Source organism: Pogona vitticeps, chromosome 15 (genome assembly GCF_051106095.1).
Source record: "Pogona vitticeps strain Pit_001003342236 chromosome 15, PviZW2.1, whole genome shotgun sequence".
In the NCBI taxonomy this organism is placed as follows: Eukaryota; Metazoa; Chordata; class Lepidosauria; order Squamata; family Agamidae; genus Pogona; species Pogona vitticeps.
Window position 1 is genome coordinate 749,605 of NC_135797.1, and position 19,027 is coordinate 768,631.

At 53.8% G+C, this 19,027-nt stretch overlaps 2 protein-coding genes across 5 annotated transcripts in view; one reads left to right on the plus strand and one right to left on the minus strand.

Moving 5' to 3' along the window:
• The window catches only part of OTUD7B (OTU deubiquitinase 7B), a 30,744-nt gene extending 28,029 nt beyond the window's left edge, over positions 1-2,715 (minus strand). Inside the window, exon 1 of one of the 2 annotated variants that reach the window (XM_072983840.2) lies at positions 2,107-2,715. The gene's annotated coding sequence lies outside the window, so the exon portion shown is untranslated. Of the gene's footprint in view, positions 1-2,094 lie in introns of both variants that reach the window. The other variant, XM_072983839.2, reaches the window with a different exon arrangement.
• A 118-nt stretch (positions 2,716-2,833) lies between these two features.
• On the plus strand, positions 2,834-18,199 carry VPS45 (vacuolar protein sorting 45 homolog). Of its 3 annotated transcripts, none has more exons than XM_020798261.3 (15): positions 2,834-3,099; positions 3,367-3,501; positions 4,141-4,201; positions 4,944-5,023; positions 5,782-5,850; positions 6,741-6,905; positions 7,224-7,334; positions 7,436-7,570; positions 7,925-8,038; positions 8,390-8,557; positions 9,064-9,222; positions 9,361-9,468; positions 9,702-9,823; positions 12,842-12,973; positions 16,999-18,199. In XM_020798261.3, the coding sequence occupies exons 1-15, from the start codon at positions 3,007-3,009 to the stop codon at positions 17,090-17,092; spliced, it is 1,746 nt and encodes a 581-aa protein (XP_020653920.2). In that variant the 5' UTR covers positions 2,834-3,006; the 3' UTR covers positions 17,093-18,199. The 3 variants fall into 3 exon arrangements, with proteins under 3 accessions (XP_020653920.2, XP_020653921.1, XP_072839949.2); XM_020798262.3 differs by having other exon boundaries at positions 6,768-6,905; XM_072983848.2 differs by lacking the exon at positions 16,999-18,199 and adding an exon at positions 13,357-13,518.
• The last annotated feature ends 828 nt before the right edge of the window (positions 18,200-19,027 follow it).

Below are 19,027 nucleotides of genomic sequence, written 5' to 3' on the forward strand. Positions count from 1 at the left end.
GATCGGCGGCGACAGTTCCATCCGTGGGAGGACCAGAGGAAGTGGGTTTTGCCGTGCAAGAACAAGGGAAATTGGGTGGGTGGGTGGGGGAACTGCAATTGAGGGAGGCAGGCGCGTGTGGAGTTTGCCCGTGACGATTTAGGTGGAATTGTGCAAAAGGAGCAAGAGATTCAAACGCCGCTGCAGTACGTTCCTTATGAGCGGAGGAAAAGGGAGGACCGGGAGATCTGTGTGACAACTGCTTTCCCAGCGGTGCTCACAGTGGGTGGCGGACAACTTCGAGGCTTCTGGCCTTTTCCTCTTTTTGGGTCTTTTCTCATGAACGCCTCGGGCTGGACACTCCTCCCTAGGGAGGGCACTTTTTCAAAGAAGTGGGCCCTGGGGTGCCTCATTCAATAAAAGTGGAAGCAGGGTGGTGGGCTTAAAAAGAAGCCGGATGGTGTTCCACTCTACGTCCAGCCCCCGATCCACATAGAGACTCTTTGCCTCACTTTCCAGTTCAAGCCTTCAGTTCAGAAAGGCGCTTCCCCAGTGCCATGGGAGCGAAAGGCTGGGGATGATAGGGCTTGTAGTCCAGCCTATCAGTTTTGGGAAAGGTACAAATAGAGATTTTCAAAGAGGGAGACAGATGTATCCAGAGCTTGGCCAAGGGGTTGGGCAGGGAGGGTCCTGGCCTTCTGTCTCCAAGCTGAGAATGAACGGCTGCCTAGCTGCTTAGGAGAAAGGCAGCGTTGATCTTTCGCCTATCAATAGCGGGCCCAGAAGCGAAGGTGGCCTGGATTTATGACACTTCCCGTCTCCTCGATTTAGCACTGCTGTGCTCGGAATAGCTGCTAATCCCCAGTATTAGGGGATTAAACAACTCATCAGAGTTCTTCTTGCACCTTTTTGCCTCTTTTCTTATTTTCTTCTTTTGGCAAGCACCCCCAAGCGCGTCAGCCACTGGGGTCACACTTGCTCTTTGCCAAAGAGACCTGTGTGGATGTTCCAAAGGGGCGATCAAGAGGAAAGGGATCCTCGGACTGTAGACCAGGCCACTGAGCCCCAATCCCTCTGAGGTCGCCTCAGCTGCTCTTAGCTGTCCCGGCTGTTACCGTGTTTCCCCAAAAACAAGACAGAGTCTTATATTCATTTTTGCTCCAAAAATGCATTGGGGCTTATTTTCAACGAATGTTTTATTTTTCTTCATGTAAAACAATCTACAGTACATTTATTCAAATACAGTCCTGTGCTCTTCTTCCGGTTGCTGCACGAGGGTACAAGGTGGGGTTTCACTTAACTGGGGCTTATTTTTGGGGTAGGGCTTACGTGACGAGCATCCTGAAAAATCCTACTAGGGCTTCTTTTCAGGTTAGGTCTTATTTTTGGGGAAACAGGGTAGCTGCCAAGAGAGGAATGGGAAGCCATGGCTGGGCCCAGCCACCCCAAATCTGCCCATCCCTCCTTTCCAGCCCCTGTGATGCCACTTGTTGCCACAGTGGGGGGGGGGGCTTTGCTGCCACCCTCCTGGAATCAAAGAGCCACACTGGGCTCAAAGACACCCCCCCCAGAAGGAGCGGAAGAAGGGCCCTTGAGCCACCCTCTGCTTTCCCTTTCACATCCCTGACCTACCTCACAGGGTTCTAAGGAAGATAAACTGGGGAGTGGAAAAAGGAAAGATGAGTGGAAAAGTCAGGCCAAGAGTGGAACGTTGGCCCAGGGTTTGCCCTGCCATCGGCTCAGAGGTGGATGGGCCCATGTCTTTTCAAGCCGCAACAGCGTTTGGAAAAGTTACCATTACAAATGAGAGTCCGCGGTGACGGTTGGGACATTTTGGGGGGAGGGGGCTGTCATGCAAAAAAGCGACTTTTCCAGGCTGTGCTGCAGAGAAGAAAAAGCCCCTGCATTTTCGCTCTGAGAAAAGCAGATGCCAAAACCCCAGCCTGTATTATTTCCCCAGAAACAAGGGCGACTTGGTTTCAGCGAGAATCAAAAGGGTCAAAATGCTGGGCTTTCATAGCACCAGCCCATTGCACAATGTACAACAGCAATTAAATTTTAAATTCAAAACATTTTTAAAATAAATAGAATAAAATCAATAATTAAAACACACACTAAAAGTCTTACCGTACAGTATCTCGGTCTCTCCGCGCCTCCCTTCTCTGGACCACAGGCGCCCTCTGCCGGCGCTTTGTGGAATTGCACGCGGGAAGCCCCGGGGATTTTTTTTAAAAGCATCACCCCATCTTGGATGACACGTGTCGCAGAGAGGATATGTTTGTGTGTGTTCCTGAACGATCCGTGTGGCCTTCTGAAATCTGGTTCTGGTGACAAAACAAAAATTAAAATAAAACAAAGTAACCCCCCTTATAGATCAGTTTTTGCTACATATTTATAAGATGTGCAAACATCTGTAAGCTAGTTCTCTTTGCAAAAACACGCATCAATATCCAGCAATCTATATAATATTTACAGGTAGATTTTTATATACATTATTATGCGACACCTGCTTTTTTTGGGGGGGGGGCTGGCATTCAATCGCGCGCGTGTTTTTTTCCACCCCCTGGTTTTGCAAGTTCGTAATTTAGAAATCTAGCAACAGTAACAAGAAAGACGCCCTCGAGTCCATATTGTATCCCCGGCCGGCTCCGTCGGGAACAGAGTTCCAATAAAACCCTTTCCTCGTCAAACCCCCAAGCCAACCGCGGGACCCGCGTTCAGACGTGCCTCGCTTCACGGGCAGGCACGAGATTTGCAGAAAGAAATTTGAGGAGGAGGCGGCGGCGGAGGAGGAGGTTTCTGGGAAATGTAGTTTCAGCTTGAGGAGGAGGAGGCGGCGGCGGAACTACAGTTCCCAGCCTTGCAGGAGAAAGAGGGAGGGCGAGCCAGGGAGGAGGAAGCGAAGGCTCTCCTCTTTGCAGCCTTCCTGGATCCAGGAGGGCTCCCGAGGGGTTTGGGGTTTGGAGGGTTTTTGTTTTGTAACGCCGATCGCGAGCCCCCTCCGGGCGCCCCATCCGAGGGTCCGACATGAACGTGGTGTTTGCCGTGAAGCAGTACATCGCCAAGATGATCGAGGACAGCGGGGCCGGCATGAAAGTCCTGCTGATGGACAAAGAGACGGTGAGTGGAGTCCAGCCCGGCGGTGGGCTTTGCTCCCTCCCCTGCCTGGCTTTGGGCAAGGGGGGGAGAGGGAGGGGGGGAGACAAGACCGGCTGCCCCCCCCCCGGCCCTCCCCTCCCCTCCCTATATACATGGCCTTGCTGGCCTGGGCATCCCCGGCGGCGGGGGGGGGGCAGGAGGCGCCCGGCGGACCGAGCAGCCCCGCCTGACCGCCCTTCCCTTCCCTTCCCTTCCGGGCCCCGCTCCGGCGGCTTTTCTCCCGAGCAGACCGGCATGGTCAGCATGGTGTACACCCAGTCGGAGATCCTGCAGAAGGAGGTCTACCTCTTCGAGCGCCTCGACTCGGCCAGCCGGGAGAGCATGAAGCACCTCAAGGCCCTCTGCTTCCTGCGACCCACCAAGGTAAGGGGGCACCGGGCCAGGGTCCACACACACATACACACACACACACCGACCCTCACCTTCCCGCAGAGCAGGAGGACGGACTGCCGCGTCCCATCATCCCCCGGCCCGACTCTCGGGGGTGATGGGCCCTGTGAGCCCGACACAAGGAGAGGGCCCCGGCTTGACCTGTGTGCCCTTTTTTGCTCTTCCTTGTGCTGTCTTCGCTTGCTGGGAGTGACCGCCTTCCTCGGGACCCCCGCCCGCCCTGGGATTCTCTCCTGCCAACCTTCAGGACCCTGGGGGTCCATCTTTGGCCCACTTGTCTCCCCCCCTCCTTCCGAGCTTCAGCAGGCGTGGATTTCGCCGTGGCACCAAAGCCACGGATCTCTGTTCCCAAACCAGATCTCTTCCTATCCTCCCTCTTGGTGACTGATTTGTTTTGGTGGTGGTGGGGGTTTCAAGCCTGGGGCCTTTTGAGGTTTCGCCGCTGAATCGTTTGCCTGCTCCCCTGTCCCCCGAGAGACACCCCTCTTTCGTGGTGGCCTGGCAACCTCTTTCAAACGTCCCGGGTGAAACTAACCCCCTTTCCTTTCCACATTGCGAGAGTCGGTCTCCAACTGACCCCCCAGCTTGTTTGTCTTGATTCCTCCTGTCTAGGAAAACGTAGAGTACCTCATCCAGGAGCTGCGGAGGCCGAAGTACAGCACTTATTTTATTTGTAAGTCTGTGCGGTCTGCCCTTTCCTTTGCCCTCTTCTTTTCAAACGTGCCAGCTATTTCCACCACAGCCCAGGCTTTTCACTTTAAATCTGTGCAGCCTGCGGAACGACGGTGTTACATAGATTACTCTGAATAATGTGGAATTGCTGGCTTCGGTTCCACGGGCTGCTTAGGGCTGTAGAGAGAGGCCAGGCTTCTGGGCCTCGAGGGCGGGATGAGAGGACACGGAGAGACGGTGGGCTCACGGACCGGCAGGAGCAAAGGCGATCCGGCCTCTAGATGTCACGCTAGGCCTCTCAACAAAGGCAGGCGTGTGGGAAAGCCACTCCCTGCGTTCTGAAAGGCTGCGGCTGATTTTCATGCAGCTGGAAGGGAAAGGGGGGTTGGTGAAGATCTTGGGGTGGAGGCAGCAGTGGAAGGAAAGTTTGCCCTGTTCAGGATCCGTGCTTCACAGGATGTTGCCCTCATCGGCCTAACTTGGACAGACCAGCAAAACCACATTAAGTAAACCAGTGGCTGAATTGTAGGATTGGCTGCCGCCCTGACACTGCGCGCAAACCCTAGGTCTTTGCATGTAAACAAAGGCCTCCCCTGGCGATCGTGGTCTCAGGACGATTACGTCCTTCCCACCCGGGTTCTTCCTGCCTCTCTTTGTAAGGTTCGGGATGCTTCCTTTCATCCGGGGGCTCTTTGGCAGATCACGTAGGGGCTCCCCTCTACCTTTGCCTTGTCTTGTTTCAGATTTCAGCAACGTGATTAGCAAGAGCGACATCAAGTCCCTGGCCGAGGCGGACGAACAAGAGGTGGTGGCCGAAGTTCAGGTGCACTTCTTCAAAAAAAGGGGTTGGGGTTTGTAATTTTTCAGGAAGACTAAAATACAGGCGCCAGCCAACCCCAGACATTTGGTCTGTTTTGGTTGCCCTGTCTACCGCGCCTCTGCCATTCTGGCTTGTGCAAGGAGCTGTTCCCATCAACCACCGGGGTCAGTGACCGCTTGCATCTTGATGCCAAGTTTCTAGACCTCCTTGTGCCCAAGTCAGAAATGTTCAGAAGAAAACCACACAGAGATGCAAAAAGTTATGGTTTGAGCATCCCGGAGGCCGTGCTGGAGAGCTGTCGGTCTCACCTCTGGTTAGCAGCTGCTTGGCCCATCTCTTTACCGGGGGGGGGGCAAATTTATGGCCTTACTTTCATCTCCTCCTGGTTGGTTTGGCCCCAGATCAGTTCCTGAGGCCAGGAGCTGTGGGCGGCTCCCCACATGAGCACGGTAAGGAGTTTCCTTGGCCTTGACGCCGTCTTCATTGGTGACGGTCTTGAGCCAAAGGGTTTTTCATATCTTGGAAGATGCCCACTTCTGCAGTGCTTCTGTCTTTTTAATGTCAATCCAGGTGTGCGTGTGCACAGTTCCAGGTTCTGCAATAGAGCCGAGAATGCGCAGCAGAGAATTCCGTCGGAGGACATGGGCTGTCGGGCTCCCCAAAAGCTTACACATTTTGAAAAAAAACCTACTAGCCTTTCAGGAACCTCAAGACTTTTTGGCTGCAACCAACTGACGCCGCTCCCTGATTTTATTTTGCAGGAATTTTATGGAGACTACATTGCTGTGAACCCTCATGTCTTCTCTCTGAACATCCCAGTCTGCTATCAGGTAGGGAGCGACCAGGGGTGGGGGGGGACACATCCGTGCCTCTTTCCTTCGGTTCACATGCAAAACCCCCTCGGGGCTTTCAGGCTGGGGGAGAAAAACAGAGACTAAAGGTGTCCGGTGGGGCTTGGCCAATCCCTGCCTTCTGCAGCCATGGGAGGCGGGTGTTTCCTTAGGCGCGTGGCTTGAGAGCACCTCTCTGCGCGGCTGTTAGTTTCGTACAATTATTGCGATTTTATAAAGTGTTTGGAATGGTGGTCAAAATGAAGAAGCCGCCCGGCTCTGGCTTGCAGGGTTTTGCAGCCTGAATGCCCTTTGGCTTTTCATGCCGTGTGTCCAGCCGTTTTATCCACGGAGGCTTTATATCTTTATTTAGCATAGTTTGCCCCCTCTTTGGGGGTAAAGCCCCAGCGTGCCTCCCCTCTAGGTCTTGCTCTGTGCAGATTCTGGGGGGAAACACCCCTTTGAGCGCGGAAGGCAAAATGTCCCATTTGGGTGCAAGAAGCAACACCGCGGATCTTTGTTCTTGTTCGCCAAATCAGATCTTGTAAGTGATGTCCTTTCCTACGAGGAATGTAGTCTCCTGGGACGAGTTACCCTTTTGGGAAACAAGGAGGCGACCAGGCTGTCTTTCAAAAGTAACATAACAAGCAACGTTCCTTGGTGTCTAATGAGTAACATTTACTAGTTACTTTCTAAAGTGGCTTCTAAAGGTCATTTCCGGGCATTCATGCTGTCATTATTCCGGTCTTAACACTTAGTTGTTGTTTTTTTAAGTAATGGGGGGAGGAAAAGCACCAAGTGGTGCAATCTGGAACGTGATGAGATTGCTTTCCATCCGGGGAATGGGTCCCCACCGTGAGCCTGATCCAGGCCTTTCTCGCACACACCAGGAACGGCTTCTTCCCTTCCATCCGCAGGGTCGTAACTGGGATCCGGCCCAACTGTCCAGGGCCACCCAGGGGCTGACGGCTCTGCTCCTCTCCTTGAAGAAGTGCCCGATGATCCGTTACCAGCTCTCCTCCGATTTGGCCAAGAGGCTCGCCGAGTGCGTCAAGGTGGCCCGGCTTAAAGTCTCTTGGGGTTGAAGAGAGGGAAGGGAGTTTTTAAAAAGGAGGGGGTGGGGCCATGGTTAGAGCACGACGCTGGTTGGGCGGCCACCCCTTCTCTCTGCCCCCCCGTCTTCTTCTCTTTTTTCAAAAAATAAAAAATTAAACCTGGTCTCCTTCCCAGGGTGGTTGTGGGGCCAAAATGGGAAGGAGGAAAGCCAGGTGGGCCTTCCCGTCTGAGGAGGGAGTGGGACCGACCCGTCGCCAGCCGAATAAGCAAGAAAGAAACACATTTTAAAAACTGGCCTCTTCCTCTTCCGATTTCAGCAAGTCATCACAAAGGAGTACGAGCTTTTCGACTTCCGGCGCACGGACGTCCCTCCGCTGCTGCTGCTCCTGGACCGTTCGGACGATGCCATCACGCCGCTTCTGAACCAGGTGAGCCTGGCCGGGCGTGTCGTTCTCCTCGTCCCCGCTCTTGAGGGCTGGCAGGAGCATTTCCCTTCCAATGTGTGCATTTCCCCTTCCCTCCTTCCTAGTGGACGTACCAGGCCATGGTGCACGAACTCCTGGGGATTAACAACAACCGCATCGACCTGTCGCGTGTCCCCGGCATCAGCAAGGATCTCCGGGAGGTGGTCCTGTCGGCCGAGAACGATGAGTTTTATGCCAACGTAAGTCTCTTCAGCGGCGGGTGCAGAAGCAGGAACTGGATTCCAATCCTGCCACCAAGTGTGTGTGCTTTCCCTGTTTACTTACAAGCCTGCAGCAGGCATCTTCCACTGAAACTAGCGTGGCAGGTGGAAAATAATCCAACCCACTGATATTTGGGGAAAGAAAACAAACCTCTAGGATGGGGCCCAGAGAGGATGGTCAAGCCAGCCTTTGCTGGAAGGAGAGGATGCCTATAATGGCAGCCCAGGGATGTCTCCACACACAGAAAGAGAGAGACACCCCTCGCTTTCCAAGATATGTGGCTTATTAAATCAGCCGCTTTCATGACCAGTTGTCCCTTGGACTCGCTCTAGAACATGTACCTGAACTTCGCCGAGATTGGCGGCAACATCAAGAACCTGATGGAGGACTTTCAGCAGAGGAAACCCAAGGAGCACCAGAAGCTGGAGTCCATCGCGGACATGAAGGTAAGGTGGGAGGCCGCCGGGCTGACGTTTACCTGCCTGGGACAAGTTGCTAGTAGCAGACTCACTGGGGAATTTACGATCCATCCACGTGTCCGGGATTTGGCGCTTCGTTCCATGTAAGGCAGCTTACACAGACCAAGGCCACTTTATCACTTCCTAAGCAAGTTGGATGTCCAAAAAAAGGAATGCTTTCAAGCTTGGCGCAGGAGAGGGGGAAGGCTTGCGGCCGCTCTGCTGATGGGGTGAAGCTCCTTGGGACCCCGGGTGGCCTCTCCCTGCGCTGGTTGCGTTTTCCCCTTCGTGCCTCGTCGTCCCACCTTCTACAACCTGCTTCCCCCCCCTCCCTTCCAGGCCTTTGTGGAGAACTATCCGCAGTTCAAGAAGATGTCCGGCGCTGTTTCCAAGCACGTGACGGTCGTGGGCGAGCTTTCGCGGCTGGTGAGCGAGAGGAACCTGCTGGAGGTCTCGGAGGTGGAGCAGGAGTTGGCCTGCCAGAACGATCACTCCAGCGCCCTGCAGGTACGCCCGGCCTTCCGACCGGGACACGCACACACGCACACACGCACACGCACGCACGCACACACACACACACACACACACACACACACACACACACACACACACACACACACACACACACACACACACCCTGAGATGTTCCACAGAGAAGCTGTGTTTTCCTTTGGGGTGTTTGAAGGAAGAAATATATTTGGGGCAATCTTGGTCATGATTTCTTGGAAAGTCTGTTGCACAAAGTTGGGGCCCTTCTGTCCGACTGCGGAGGGAGGATGCCGCGTCTGGTCCCCTTATACAGGGGGCCAGTTTTTGATCTGAAGTGCGTGCTTTCCGTTGCCGCTTGTCCTTTGGGGTTGGGGCTGGAGTTTCAAATTGGTCGGTGGATTGTCCGGCCACCCTAAGAGTGAAGCAGGCGGTGTTGGACAAGGGAGGCAAGATTGGTGGTCCAGGGAGGCTCGCTCGCCCACCTGTCGGCCGCCCTGAAGGCGATGCTCTTCTCCCCTCTGCAGAATGTCCGGCGGCTTTTGCAGAACCCCAAAGTGACCGAGCTGGACGCGGTCCGGCTGGTGATGCTCTATGCCTTGCGGTACGAGAGGCACAGCAGCAACAGCCTCTCGGGCCTCATGGCGGACCTCAAGAACCGAGGGGTGTCCGAGAGGCACCGCAAGGTACGGGGGGCCGGGGTTTGTGTGGGGAGGAGGGGAGGTTCGGGAAGGGAGACTCCCTTTCAGAGGGAAGGTCAGGTTGCAGCCTCGAGCACCTTTGCTGGATCCGTTCAGACGTGCCGGTTTTCTCTTTCTGAACAGCTGGTGTCTGCCGTTGTGGAGTACGGAGGGAAGCGAGTGCGAGGGAGCGACCTTTTCAGCTCTACAGACGCCGTGGCGATCACCAAGCAGTTCCTCAAAGGACTGAAGGTATCGCGTTAGCCCTCGTTCGTGCATTTTGGTCCTCTTGCTCTCCGCTGAAAAGTTGCTGTCCAAGTGATGCAGCAGAAGAGGAAAGAGGATCAGGAAGGAGGAGGGGGAAAAAAAGCCCCCGCAGCTCTGCTTGAGTTTGTCAACATTACTGCCCTTGCAAATATTTTTACGGCTGTTTTTGCTGCTTTGAGCTGTGCTTTACCCACAGCTGTTTTGTGTTCCTAATGCAGGGGGTAGAAAATGTGTACACCCAGCACCAGGCTCTCTTGCACGAGACCCTGGATCAGCTCATCAAGGGCAAGCTGAAGGAGAGCCAGTACCCCTACCTCGGCCCCAGCACCCTGCGCGACCGGTAAGGGTCCCGGTGGGGAAAGTGGGAACCCGGGGGGGGGAACTCCTAGGGAGCAAGATGGCACCAGGAAAGATCGCCACCTGTCCCTTCCAGGCGGGACATTCGACGTCTGTCTCCTCCTTTCCCACGGCAGGGAGGGGTGGCTTGGCTGTCCGTGAGCCGGGCGGCTGAGGAGCCTCTGCTCTTTCTGGGAACTCAGATCAGCTTGGAGGGCGATAATCCCTCACCTGCGTGTGCCCAGCGTGGAAGGAAAGGGGGTTTCCAGCTGTGGCCCCATCTAATTTCAAAGGGTGTGTGTGCATGGGGTGCATGTGTCTGTGTTTGAGAGAGAGGACAAGAGAGAGGGTGTGTTTTGCTTCTTTGCACATCTCACTACAAAAACGACATGTCCCATAATGCCGTTTGGCGGTTTACAGAACCTGGGCTTCGTCGTTTTACAGCCCTCCCCCTGGTTCAGAATCTGGAAAAGTAACGTGCTCCCTGGAGGCTTACGGGAGGGGCTTCCAGGCCAAAGAAAGGAAAGGCCCGGTCACAGAACCCAGCGGTGCGCCCCCTGCGCTGGACGGCTCTTGGTTCCCCGAGGGAACGGGCAGCCGAGGCCCCAGTGCTTACGTTGCAGCCGCAGGCCGGTTGCCCCGTGCCCTTGACACATGGGGGTCGCTCGCCTGGGAGAGTGTGGGTTGGGTTGGGTAGGGAGGGAGGTTATTGATGGACTCTCAGGAGTCAGACCAAAGCCTGGGGACGCCTGTGGCTTCGGCTCCCTGGCAGATCCGAGGGCAGCCTTTGTGAAGAAAGGGGAGGCTCTGGACAAATCTGACTGGTTGTATTTCCTTCACCAATGCCTTAAAAATAAGGCACAGCCCCTGAGATTTGAGAGCATCCTGATATTTGGTGAACTGGATGAAACAAAACAAAAATGAAAAATCAAGCAGAACAAAGACACGGGAAGGGTAGAAAACCAAGCGTTGTTCTCCTGGGAGAATTTACCTTCCTTTTTTCGCCGGGTTTCACTCTTGCTTTTAGGCGGCCCTCCCCTAGCCTTTCCCCTTTCGAGTCTTCTTCCTATTTTTAAACCACAAGTACTATCATCCTCGTCCGCCCCAGTCATTCCCCCCCCCCCAACCCGGTCTTCTCAGCTCCCTAAATGGCAAAGCTGTCAGTCTCTAGGCCTGGCGGATTACAACTCCCATCATGACAATGGGTGTCCTGGGTGGGGGCGATGTTGTAATCCATCCAGCCTAAGGGCCCCAAAGGAGGCTTTCTTTAAATAATAATTTTAAAAAGCTCATGTGTGAGAACCAAGAAGATCTTAATTGCTTTACAGGGGGTTTGATTCTTTATTATTTGCAAAAGCCAACATTATAAAAGGTTCCTCTATTCCAAAGTCTTTTTTTTTTTTTTGCCTGTTGACCTCCTGTTGAAAATGCTTTGCCCATCATCGCTGTAACTTTTCATTGCTGTTGCAAACCAGGAAAAAAATAACAATTTTGTTCTAAGTTGAGACTAAGGGTTTTCGGCTCATGCTAAATTCATTGTTTTTAGTCTCCCCCGCCCCCTTATAGAGGAGGCGAAAGCATGTCCACAGTTGGAAACCTTCTCTCTCTCTCTCTCTCTGTAGCCTTTATGCAAAAGGGCGTGGGGATGGGGGGGTGGCTTCAGAGGAAAGCCCTGCTCCCCTCTTCCTCTTAATGCCCCAGATCTATCCGCCCTGCCCCACCAAGCAAAGGACTTTGCGTGACTCACGCCTGCACTGATGCGCAAAGCCAGCTCCAGCTTTCTCAGCGAACCGTTCCACCTCTCTGCTTGTGCTAAATATATCCTGCTTAAGTTTAAAAGCTTGCCAAATGAGCTGATCTCACTTTCCCCCCTCCCCCCTTTCCTGGTTTGGGTTTAAGTGTTGTATTTTTTTATGGGGGGGGGAATTGGGAAAAGGCCTGGCGGTCCTTCAGGTCTTTATGCCAATGCAAGAGCAGGAGAGGTCTCTGCAGGGCCACTAAAAAAAAAAATCAGAGATACAGCCGGCTCTCCCTCAGCCTGTGCACCAGATTTTATGGACAGAAATGTCTCTCTGGACTTCTTCTGGTGCAGGAAGCTGCTCCGAAGGTCTCTTCCATGGGGTGCAGGTGAAAAGAGAGGTAAGGGAAAGCAGGCAACATGTCAGGGCAAAACATTATACAGTAATATGAAAGCCACATTTACGTGTTTTGGCTTGTTTATTTAGAAGGCTTGGGGGTATGTTTCTCCCTCCCCTTTCTGTCCCCCCCCCCAAGCAAACTACAATGAAATAAGGGGAAATATTTTGAGGATTTTTTTAAAGCAGAACTTAAAACAGTTTTAAAAGCCATTTTTACGTTGCCACATTATAGCACTTCAAAAGCGCACACACACACACACAAAAAAAGGCATAGCAGCCGACAGTGGACGGCGTCTCTCTTGGCCATCGGTCAATTGACAGAAATCGGCTTGAATGGGAAGGAGTTGGCTAAGCGTCTGGACAGACAAGGGAGGCCTTGTCTGTCTGAAGGACCGGCCGGCCCCAGTCCTGTCGGGAAAGAAAGAAAAAGGGGGGGGGGGAATCGGCAGAGGCTCAGAATCCCCTTAGCGGGCCCCCCGGGTGGGAACGTGCACAGTTGGGCTTCCGGCGCTTTCCATCTTTCAAGCCCGAGTTCCCAGAATCCTCTAGCAGGCAGGCGGGGAGATGATGGGGGTTGTCATCCAAAAAAGGAAGTTGTCCAGATTCGAACAGGCCGACAGCCCTCCTCTCCTCCCACCTGGTTGTGAGATAGATGGCGTTTCCTTTCCGGTGATCCCCCTGTTTCATTCTAAAGGGGCTCCCGGATGCCTGCAAGCGAGCAGACTCACCTTTTGCTCCCATGTTGGCAAACGAAAAGAGTGTCCGCCCTGGGCGTGGGCTTCCCTGCTGGGCCAAACTGGAAACCCCAAGAGAAAGGGTGGGGAAGGGTTGAATTGTGGGCTCCCTCCCTCCCTCCCTCAAGCGTATCCCCCAATTCCTTGCAGGCCTCAGGACATCATTGTCTTTGTGATCGGAGGGGCCACCTACGAAGAGGCCCTGACGGTTTACAATCTCAACCGCTCCACCCCTGGGGTCCGGATCGTGCTCGGAGGGACCACAATCCACAACACGAAAAGGTAAGTCAGAAGTTGGGGCTGGACATATTGGGGGAGGGAAATGCTGGGGCTCTGGACTCCCACCACCACCACCACCGTCTTCTGTGGCCGAAGGCTCTGGAATTCAGCGCTTTCCCATTTTCTCCTTCCTTCCGTAAGCCCACACAGTTGCTTCTTCACTACCAGACGTCCATTGCCTTCTTTAACTGCGGGGCATCTTCCTTAAAGAAATCTTGTGTTCTTCGGCTGTTGTTGCACTACAAATCCCATCATGCTTGGCCAGGCAGGCTTAGGCTGAGGGGGACTGGCCTTCAACAACATCATGCCTCTGCTCCCCGATGGGAAAGCTTTTGGGGCAGGGGGCCTGTCTGCTGAATTATCATTATTTTCTTTCCATTTACAAGCGTCTCGTCTTCCTTGTCCTGAACCAAACCTGGCGGGCGGGAGTGAGGATGGAGGACCAGAGACAAGCACTCAGAGACAAACAGGGCAAGGGAGCTGTTTCTCCTGGTCAAGAGAGAACGAGAGAGCTTTTAGACCCTAATTAAACATGAATGCGTCCCTCGTGTGTTGCCACGGCTTGCCTTTTAATCGCTCCTCTGGAGAGGTTTCTCGCTCGCCTGCTCCAAGCGTGCCCTGAGATGAACCGCCTGCCAAGTGCCTATTTTTACAAGATGAGGGTTGCACCCATTTTTGTGTATGCGAGGCCGCGTGGAGACCTCGGATGCCCCGGGTGGCACCAAAGGCACGCAGGCTGGCTCGGCCTTGCTGTTGGGCAGAAGGAGCCGCGGCCTCAAGCCCGAGATGGCAGCAAATCCGCCCCCCCCCCCGCTTTCATCCCCAAAGTGTTTCTTGACAGTAGCCAGTGCCGTGCTGTGGAGAAAGCATCAGGAGAGGCCTGAGCAGGGAGGGATCCACGTGTAGTCCACGTTTGCACACGTACCCCACCGAGTGGTATCTTAACTCCGCACCTGTGTGGTTCCTGACACACTTTCTTCCCACGTCTGTAGGATTTTCCCTACCTGATTCCCTCCGAAACATTGCTTCTATCTCGGCATCGGAAAAATTCATCATGAGTTGTCCCCCCCTCCCCGCTTTTGAAATAATAGCTGTGTTACATAGTAGAGGGAGGGGGACGGATGGGAAAGTAGAGGGTTTTAAACCCCCACCCCCTCCGTGAAAGACCAAAGGGTGGCACCGCTTTTCAGTTGGACCCCAGTTGTAACCAACTCCCTGAAAAGTGCATTATAGAGGCAAGTCTGTATTAACCCACTTCTTTACATTTTTTTAAACCAAATCCTGATGAAATTAGCTTGCGTTCTTTGGTAGCTTTATGGGGGGGGCTCCCCCTTCTTGTAATTTATGGCATCGCTCACACCCTCCCCCTCAGCAGCCCTAAAGCCTGTTTAGTCTCCAAGCTTAATGATAATAGGATTTTTTTTAAAAAAGGAAAGAATAGCAATCAGATGGATAAACTCCCGATTCAGATCAGAAATTAGTTTAGACTGTGTCTAGGGTTCGGGTCTCCTTGGCTGGGCCTGTCCGAGGCACCCGGGTGAGGGGGTCGAGGTGTGTGGCGGGACATGAAGCATGAACCTAACGAAGCGTTTTTCTGCTCGGGCTGCAGTGCCCAGTGGTCAGACAGCTGGACGGGATCGTTTTGGCCCCCCTTTGGTACGATCAAGCTTCTAGTGCTTAAGATGACTAAACCAATAATCTAGCTTCAGAAAGATCTCACCCTTCACCACTGAAATGGCCAGCCTTCGTTATGGCTGTCGGGAAAAGAAACACAGTGGCTTTCTTGCTATATCTTTTCTGTGTAAACAGATCCTGCTTCAGGACATACAAGTATGTGTGTGTGTGTGTGTGAGAGAGAGAGAGAGAAGAGAGAGAGAGAGCGTGCAACAAAGCAAGTATGAGGGCTATTCCCCCATGAGGCGTCTACTTTTCTGCTTGACAGAAAGCCTTTATGAATGATTGATTGGGACTCCTCTGCCAGGGAGGGAGGGAGGTGGGTATGGACTGGGCTTCCCAGGCAGGCAAAGCCTCTGTCGGTGGCTATGGGATCTCCCTGACGAGTCATTAATTAATGGCCTCTCCTCCCTGGAGGAGGAACTCTAACAGCCAAGGTCTCAGGTTGTAGAGCTGGACCCACCTGGGTCTTCGTCAGGGGCAAAGGAAGCCAGGATTTGGGGCTGGCAGGGGAAAAGGGATGCCAGGCCAGTGTGACTTTCTCCCTCTAAGCTTCGGCCAGCAAGGGTGCTGGGGGGGGTGGGTAGGGGGGAGGCTGTCTAGCCTTGACTGGGGGGCACCAAGGTTATAAAATTGTGCCCCCAAACTGGTAAGCAGCCCCCCCCGGCTGTCTGCCTTTAATATACAGGATACAAGGTTCTGATAGAGCCCACGATGCTGCTTTTCATTGAAAGGTTTCTGTCCTTTCCGGTGTCTGAGAATCTCAGGACAGGGTAGGAGCGATAAAACAGCACAAACCGGCTTCAAATAACACACACACACACACACACACACAACCCCAGGGTTTCAGAGGTCTGTCCCCGCCTGTCCTGTCACAGTCACTCCGGGTCCGGAGAGCAATCCCCTTTGTTCTCACGAGGGCCTGCCCATGAGATTTTGCTGCCCGAGGTCAAGGACAAGGTGGGGCCTCCCCTGGTTTCAGCACCGGCTGATGTTGGACAGCGCCCTCCCAGGAGTAGCGGCGGGGGGGCGGGGCGGGAGGGGCGCAATGGCCAAGAGCAGGGGGCGGGGCCTCTGCGGCCAGAGCTTTGGAGGCTTTGCTGCTCCCCATCCTTCGCTGCCTGAGGCCCCTCCTTCCTTCTCCCAACCTTTGCAGAGGCTTCCCTCGTCTCTGCGCCTATTTTTGTGGCCCGGCCTGCGTTTCTCCATCCCTGCCACCCACTTTTGGAGGCAGGCAGTGTGTGTGTGGTGTGTGTGTGTGTGTGTGTGTGTGTGTGTGTGTGTGTGAGAGAGAGAGAGCCACCAGCTGCTTGGCTCTCCGAGGTGTGACAAGGATTAATTAAGCCGAAGGTGGGATGTTCCCAGGAAGGATGCCGCTGGCACAGGGGAGCTGCTGAGGAGGAGGAGGAGGAGGAGAGGAGGAGAGGCGCCCAAGAGACGGGGTGGATCTTTCCTTGGGAGGTTGGGGGAGCTGCCGGGGGGGGGGGAAGGTTCCTTGAACTGATTCAGAGCCACTGGACTCCCCCCCCCCCCCGGCCTCTCCCCTGCTTTCTCACCAGCCGGCAGCCGCAGGGGGTGGGAGGCCACACGGATTATAAGACTGCTTTAGGGGCACTCCCAGTGCCGGGGGGGGAGTCACCCCACAACAGTGGGCCCAAGGTGGACGAGTCTCTTTGGGTGTCGTGGTTTGTGGGCACTGGCCAGGAGGAGGAAGACAGGTCTGACTCATGAGGAACCCTTGCTGTGCCAAGCCCAATGTGAAAAACAGAAACAACCGTGCCAGTAGACTCAGCCTGAGATGATTCCGTAATTATAGCAGGAACGGTGGATCGGGCCCCAGGGCGAATGGGCGTGGGAGGACATAGCTGGCCCGTTGTGGCCACTTTGCATCCTGTCCAGAGCTCAGGAAAGTTCTTTTATTTTCTTTTTAAGACCTCCAACCAGTAGAGGGACAAGCCCATTTGGGGGGGGACGGTTTTTAAAAAACTTATTCCTGTCGCGATTCCTGCTGTTGGAGAGTTTCTCCCTTTGGGACCTAAATCACGCGGCTGGTTGTAGGAACCGCGCACCTTCCTTGGCATGGCTGGCTGGACACCATGGGCTCCTGGACCTCAGGCTGCAAAATATCAGGGATCAGCCGGGCTGCTCTATGAAACTGCTTCTTTTGTCATCCTCTCCTGGGACACCGTTTTGGGGGGGGGATGGGATGTGTGTGTGGGGGTGTCAGCTTCTGGTGCCTTGCAGTCCCTCACAGATCTCTTCCAGTCGAGTCCTTGACCCGGCGGAGCAAAGAGGCTCCCTTTGCAGAAGGCCCCCTCCTTTCGCCCTCCTTCCATGTCGCTTCTTCTCCCCAGCTTCCTGGAGGAGGTTTCGTCCGCCGGCTTCCGGGGACGAACGGCGGAGAGCGCGCCAGGGACCGCGAGGGCGACCACCAGGCGAGCAAACTGATCCGCCTTCCTCCTGGTTACTTCCCGACTGACCCATCTCCATCCTGTCGCCCCCCCCCTCATCCCATCGCTGGACTTGTTTGTCGCCCTTCAAACTTCAGGTGTGGTTTGGCTACAGTTTCCGTGGACCCTTTCCGGCAGAGCCAGCGGCAAAGCCTCATGGGAACTGTGGTTGCGCAACATCAAGAAGGCAACGCGAATTGCACAGGCTTCCCGATGGCTGGACCAAAAAATAAAATAAAATAAAGGGTCCGCCCCACACTTTGGGGGTGAGCTCATCACACTTCTAGTTTAAATTTTGCAACCGCCTGCAAGAAGAACCGGCCGAAGATGTACAGGAAGCCTTGATCCCCAAAATTCACCTTCACAAGCTCGGATCAGGACTTCAGAAAAGGACGTTTCCCCGTTGAAAATGCACCTCTCGCCTGCCTCTCTCTTCCACCGCTGCCTGCCTTTCCGTCCAGATGTTCTGTGGCTCCCTTTCTTTGCCTCCTCCGCAGGGGAGAACTGCAAATCTTCCTGTCTCTTTTTCTTACGAGCCCCGGCTGTCGAAAAGTAAATGGTGTGAATGCCAATAAAAGGATTTTATGGTGGTGATTTATGGTAGGAAACCGGTGTGTGTGTGTGTGTGTGTGTGTGTGTTCTTCTAACAAGGGAGCCGACATGGGGTGGTTTGCGGGCAGGGTGGAAGACCTGATCCAGTACTCGGGACAGCGCTGGTGTCCTGTCCACCCTGGGAACATCGCAAGTGGAAAGAGAAAAGTCAGAACGGGTCCCTGTGAATCCTGGACCCAACCGGTAGCATCTTGTTCTGAGGGAAGAGTGGCTTGAATTGCCTCATGCTTTATACGGCTTTCATTTCCTCTCGGGTGAAAAGGACAGCTGGGCAGGAGAAATTTAATCGACTCTTCATATGTCGTCGATGTGTTTGTGGAACATCTGTCCTCCTTCAAGTGATGGAAGTCCTTCAGAGTTTGTGGAGAGTTAGAAGGAGACGAATTTCATTCATAGTTCATACCAGATACTCCTATAATTGCACTGTGCGAAGGAGGTACTAACAAAACGAGCCTGCTGTGTTTTAATAGTTAATAAAATGTCTTTCCCATTCTCTCTTGGCCTCCTTTCTTCCTGGGACTGTAGGTTGGGGTTGAGGTTTTTAATAATAGCATTTCTGTGAACTCAATATCCTTGTTGAATTTCCTCATGGTGCCTTGAGAAAATGCACGATGGAACATCCTGACGTGGCCCCAGGGTTTCCATGACCATTCTCTGCTTATTACCTTTTTATTCTTTCAGCCCCCTCTTGTCTACCACCTGGTGGCCCCAAGCTCCCAAGGCTTGTCTCTCTCCCTTCCGTCTTCGTAGCACTGGGCTCAACGGATTGAGTCGCCTTTCTGCTTACTAGTTTGCTTGCTTCAAATCCCTGGTTTGTCCGGGCACTATACTAACAATGAAACAGAAGACTTAGCGATGTACAAAGTTTCTGCTTTTCTGCCTTGGGGTGAAGTGCTTTTGCCGTTTTTCTTCCAAGAGCAAAATACAAGTTCACACTTTGCATCTCCAGTATACAAGTTAACAGTTGTAATTTTTTGCTGATTGCTGACTTTCTTTCTCCTGGATTTTGCCGACCTCCCACGCTTGAGCCGAGCTGGTGCAGGCAGGTGGCAGCTCAAAGTTCTCCTTGCGAGGGTTCTCGCCTTCTTGGGCTCCTTTCTGCTCCCTGAAATCCCCTCCCTTTCCTTCCCAAGGATGCGGCTGCAAGAGTTTGCAGAGTCAGTCTGTGTTGCCGGAAAGGGGCTCATGAAATCTTACTGGGATGTTGTCCCCTTCCCTCCCTTTCGCATTTTGTAGGGAAACAAGACCTGTTGCCAGGTGCCTCTGTCCCTGCGGGGGCATTTCTCATCGTAACTCCCGAGCAGAAGGAAGAGGCAGAGTG

Bases quoted from the DNA above. Each gene is read 5' to 3' on its own strand.
- VPS45 (XM_020798261.3), top strand. From the start codon at position 3,007: ATGAACGTGGTGTTTGCCGTGAAGCAGTACATCGCCAAGATGATCGAG. The intron at 6,906-7,223 runs GTGGCCCGGCTT...TTCCGATTTCAG, and splicing joins GGCTCGCCGAGTGCGTCAAG to CAAGTCATCACAAAGGAGTA. The intron at 8,039-8,389 runs GTAAGGTGGGAG...CCTCCCTTCCAG, and splicing joins AGTCCATCGCGGACATGAAG to GCCTTTGTGGAGAACTATCC.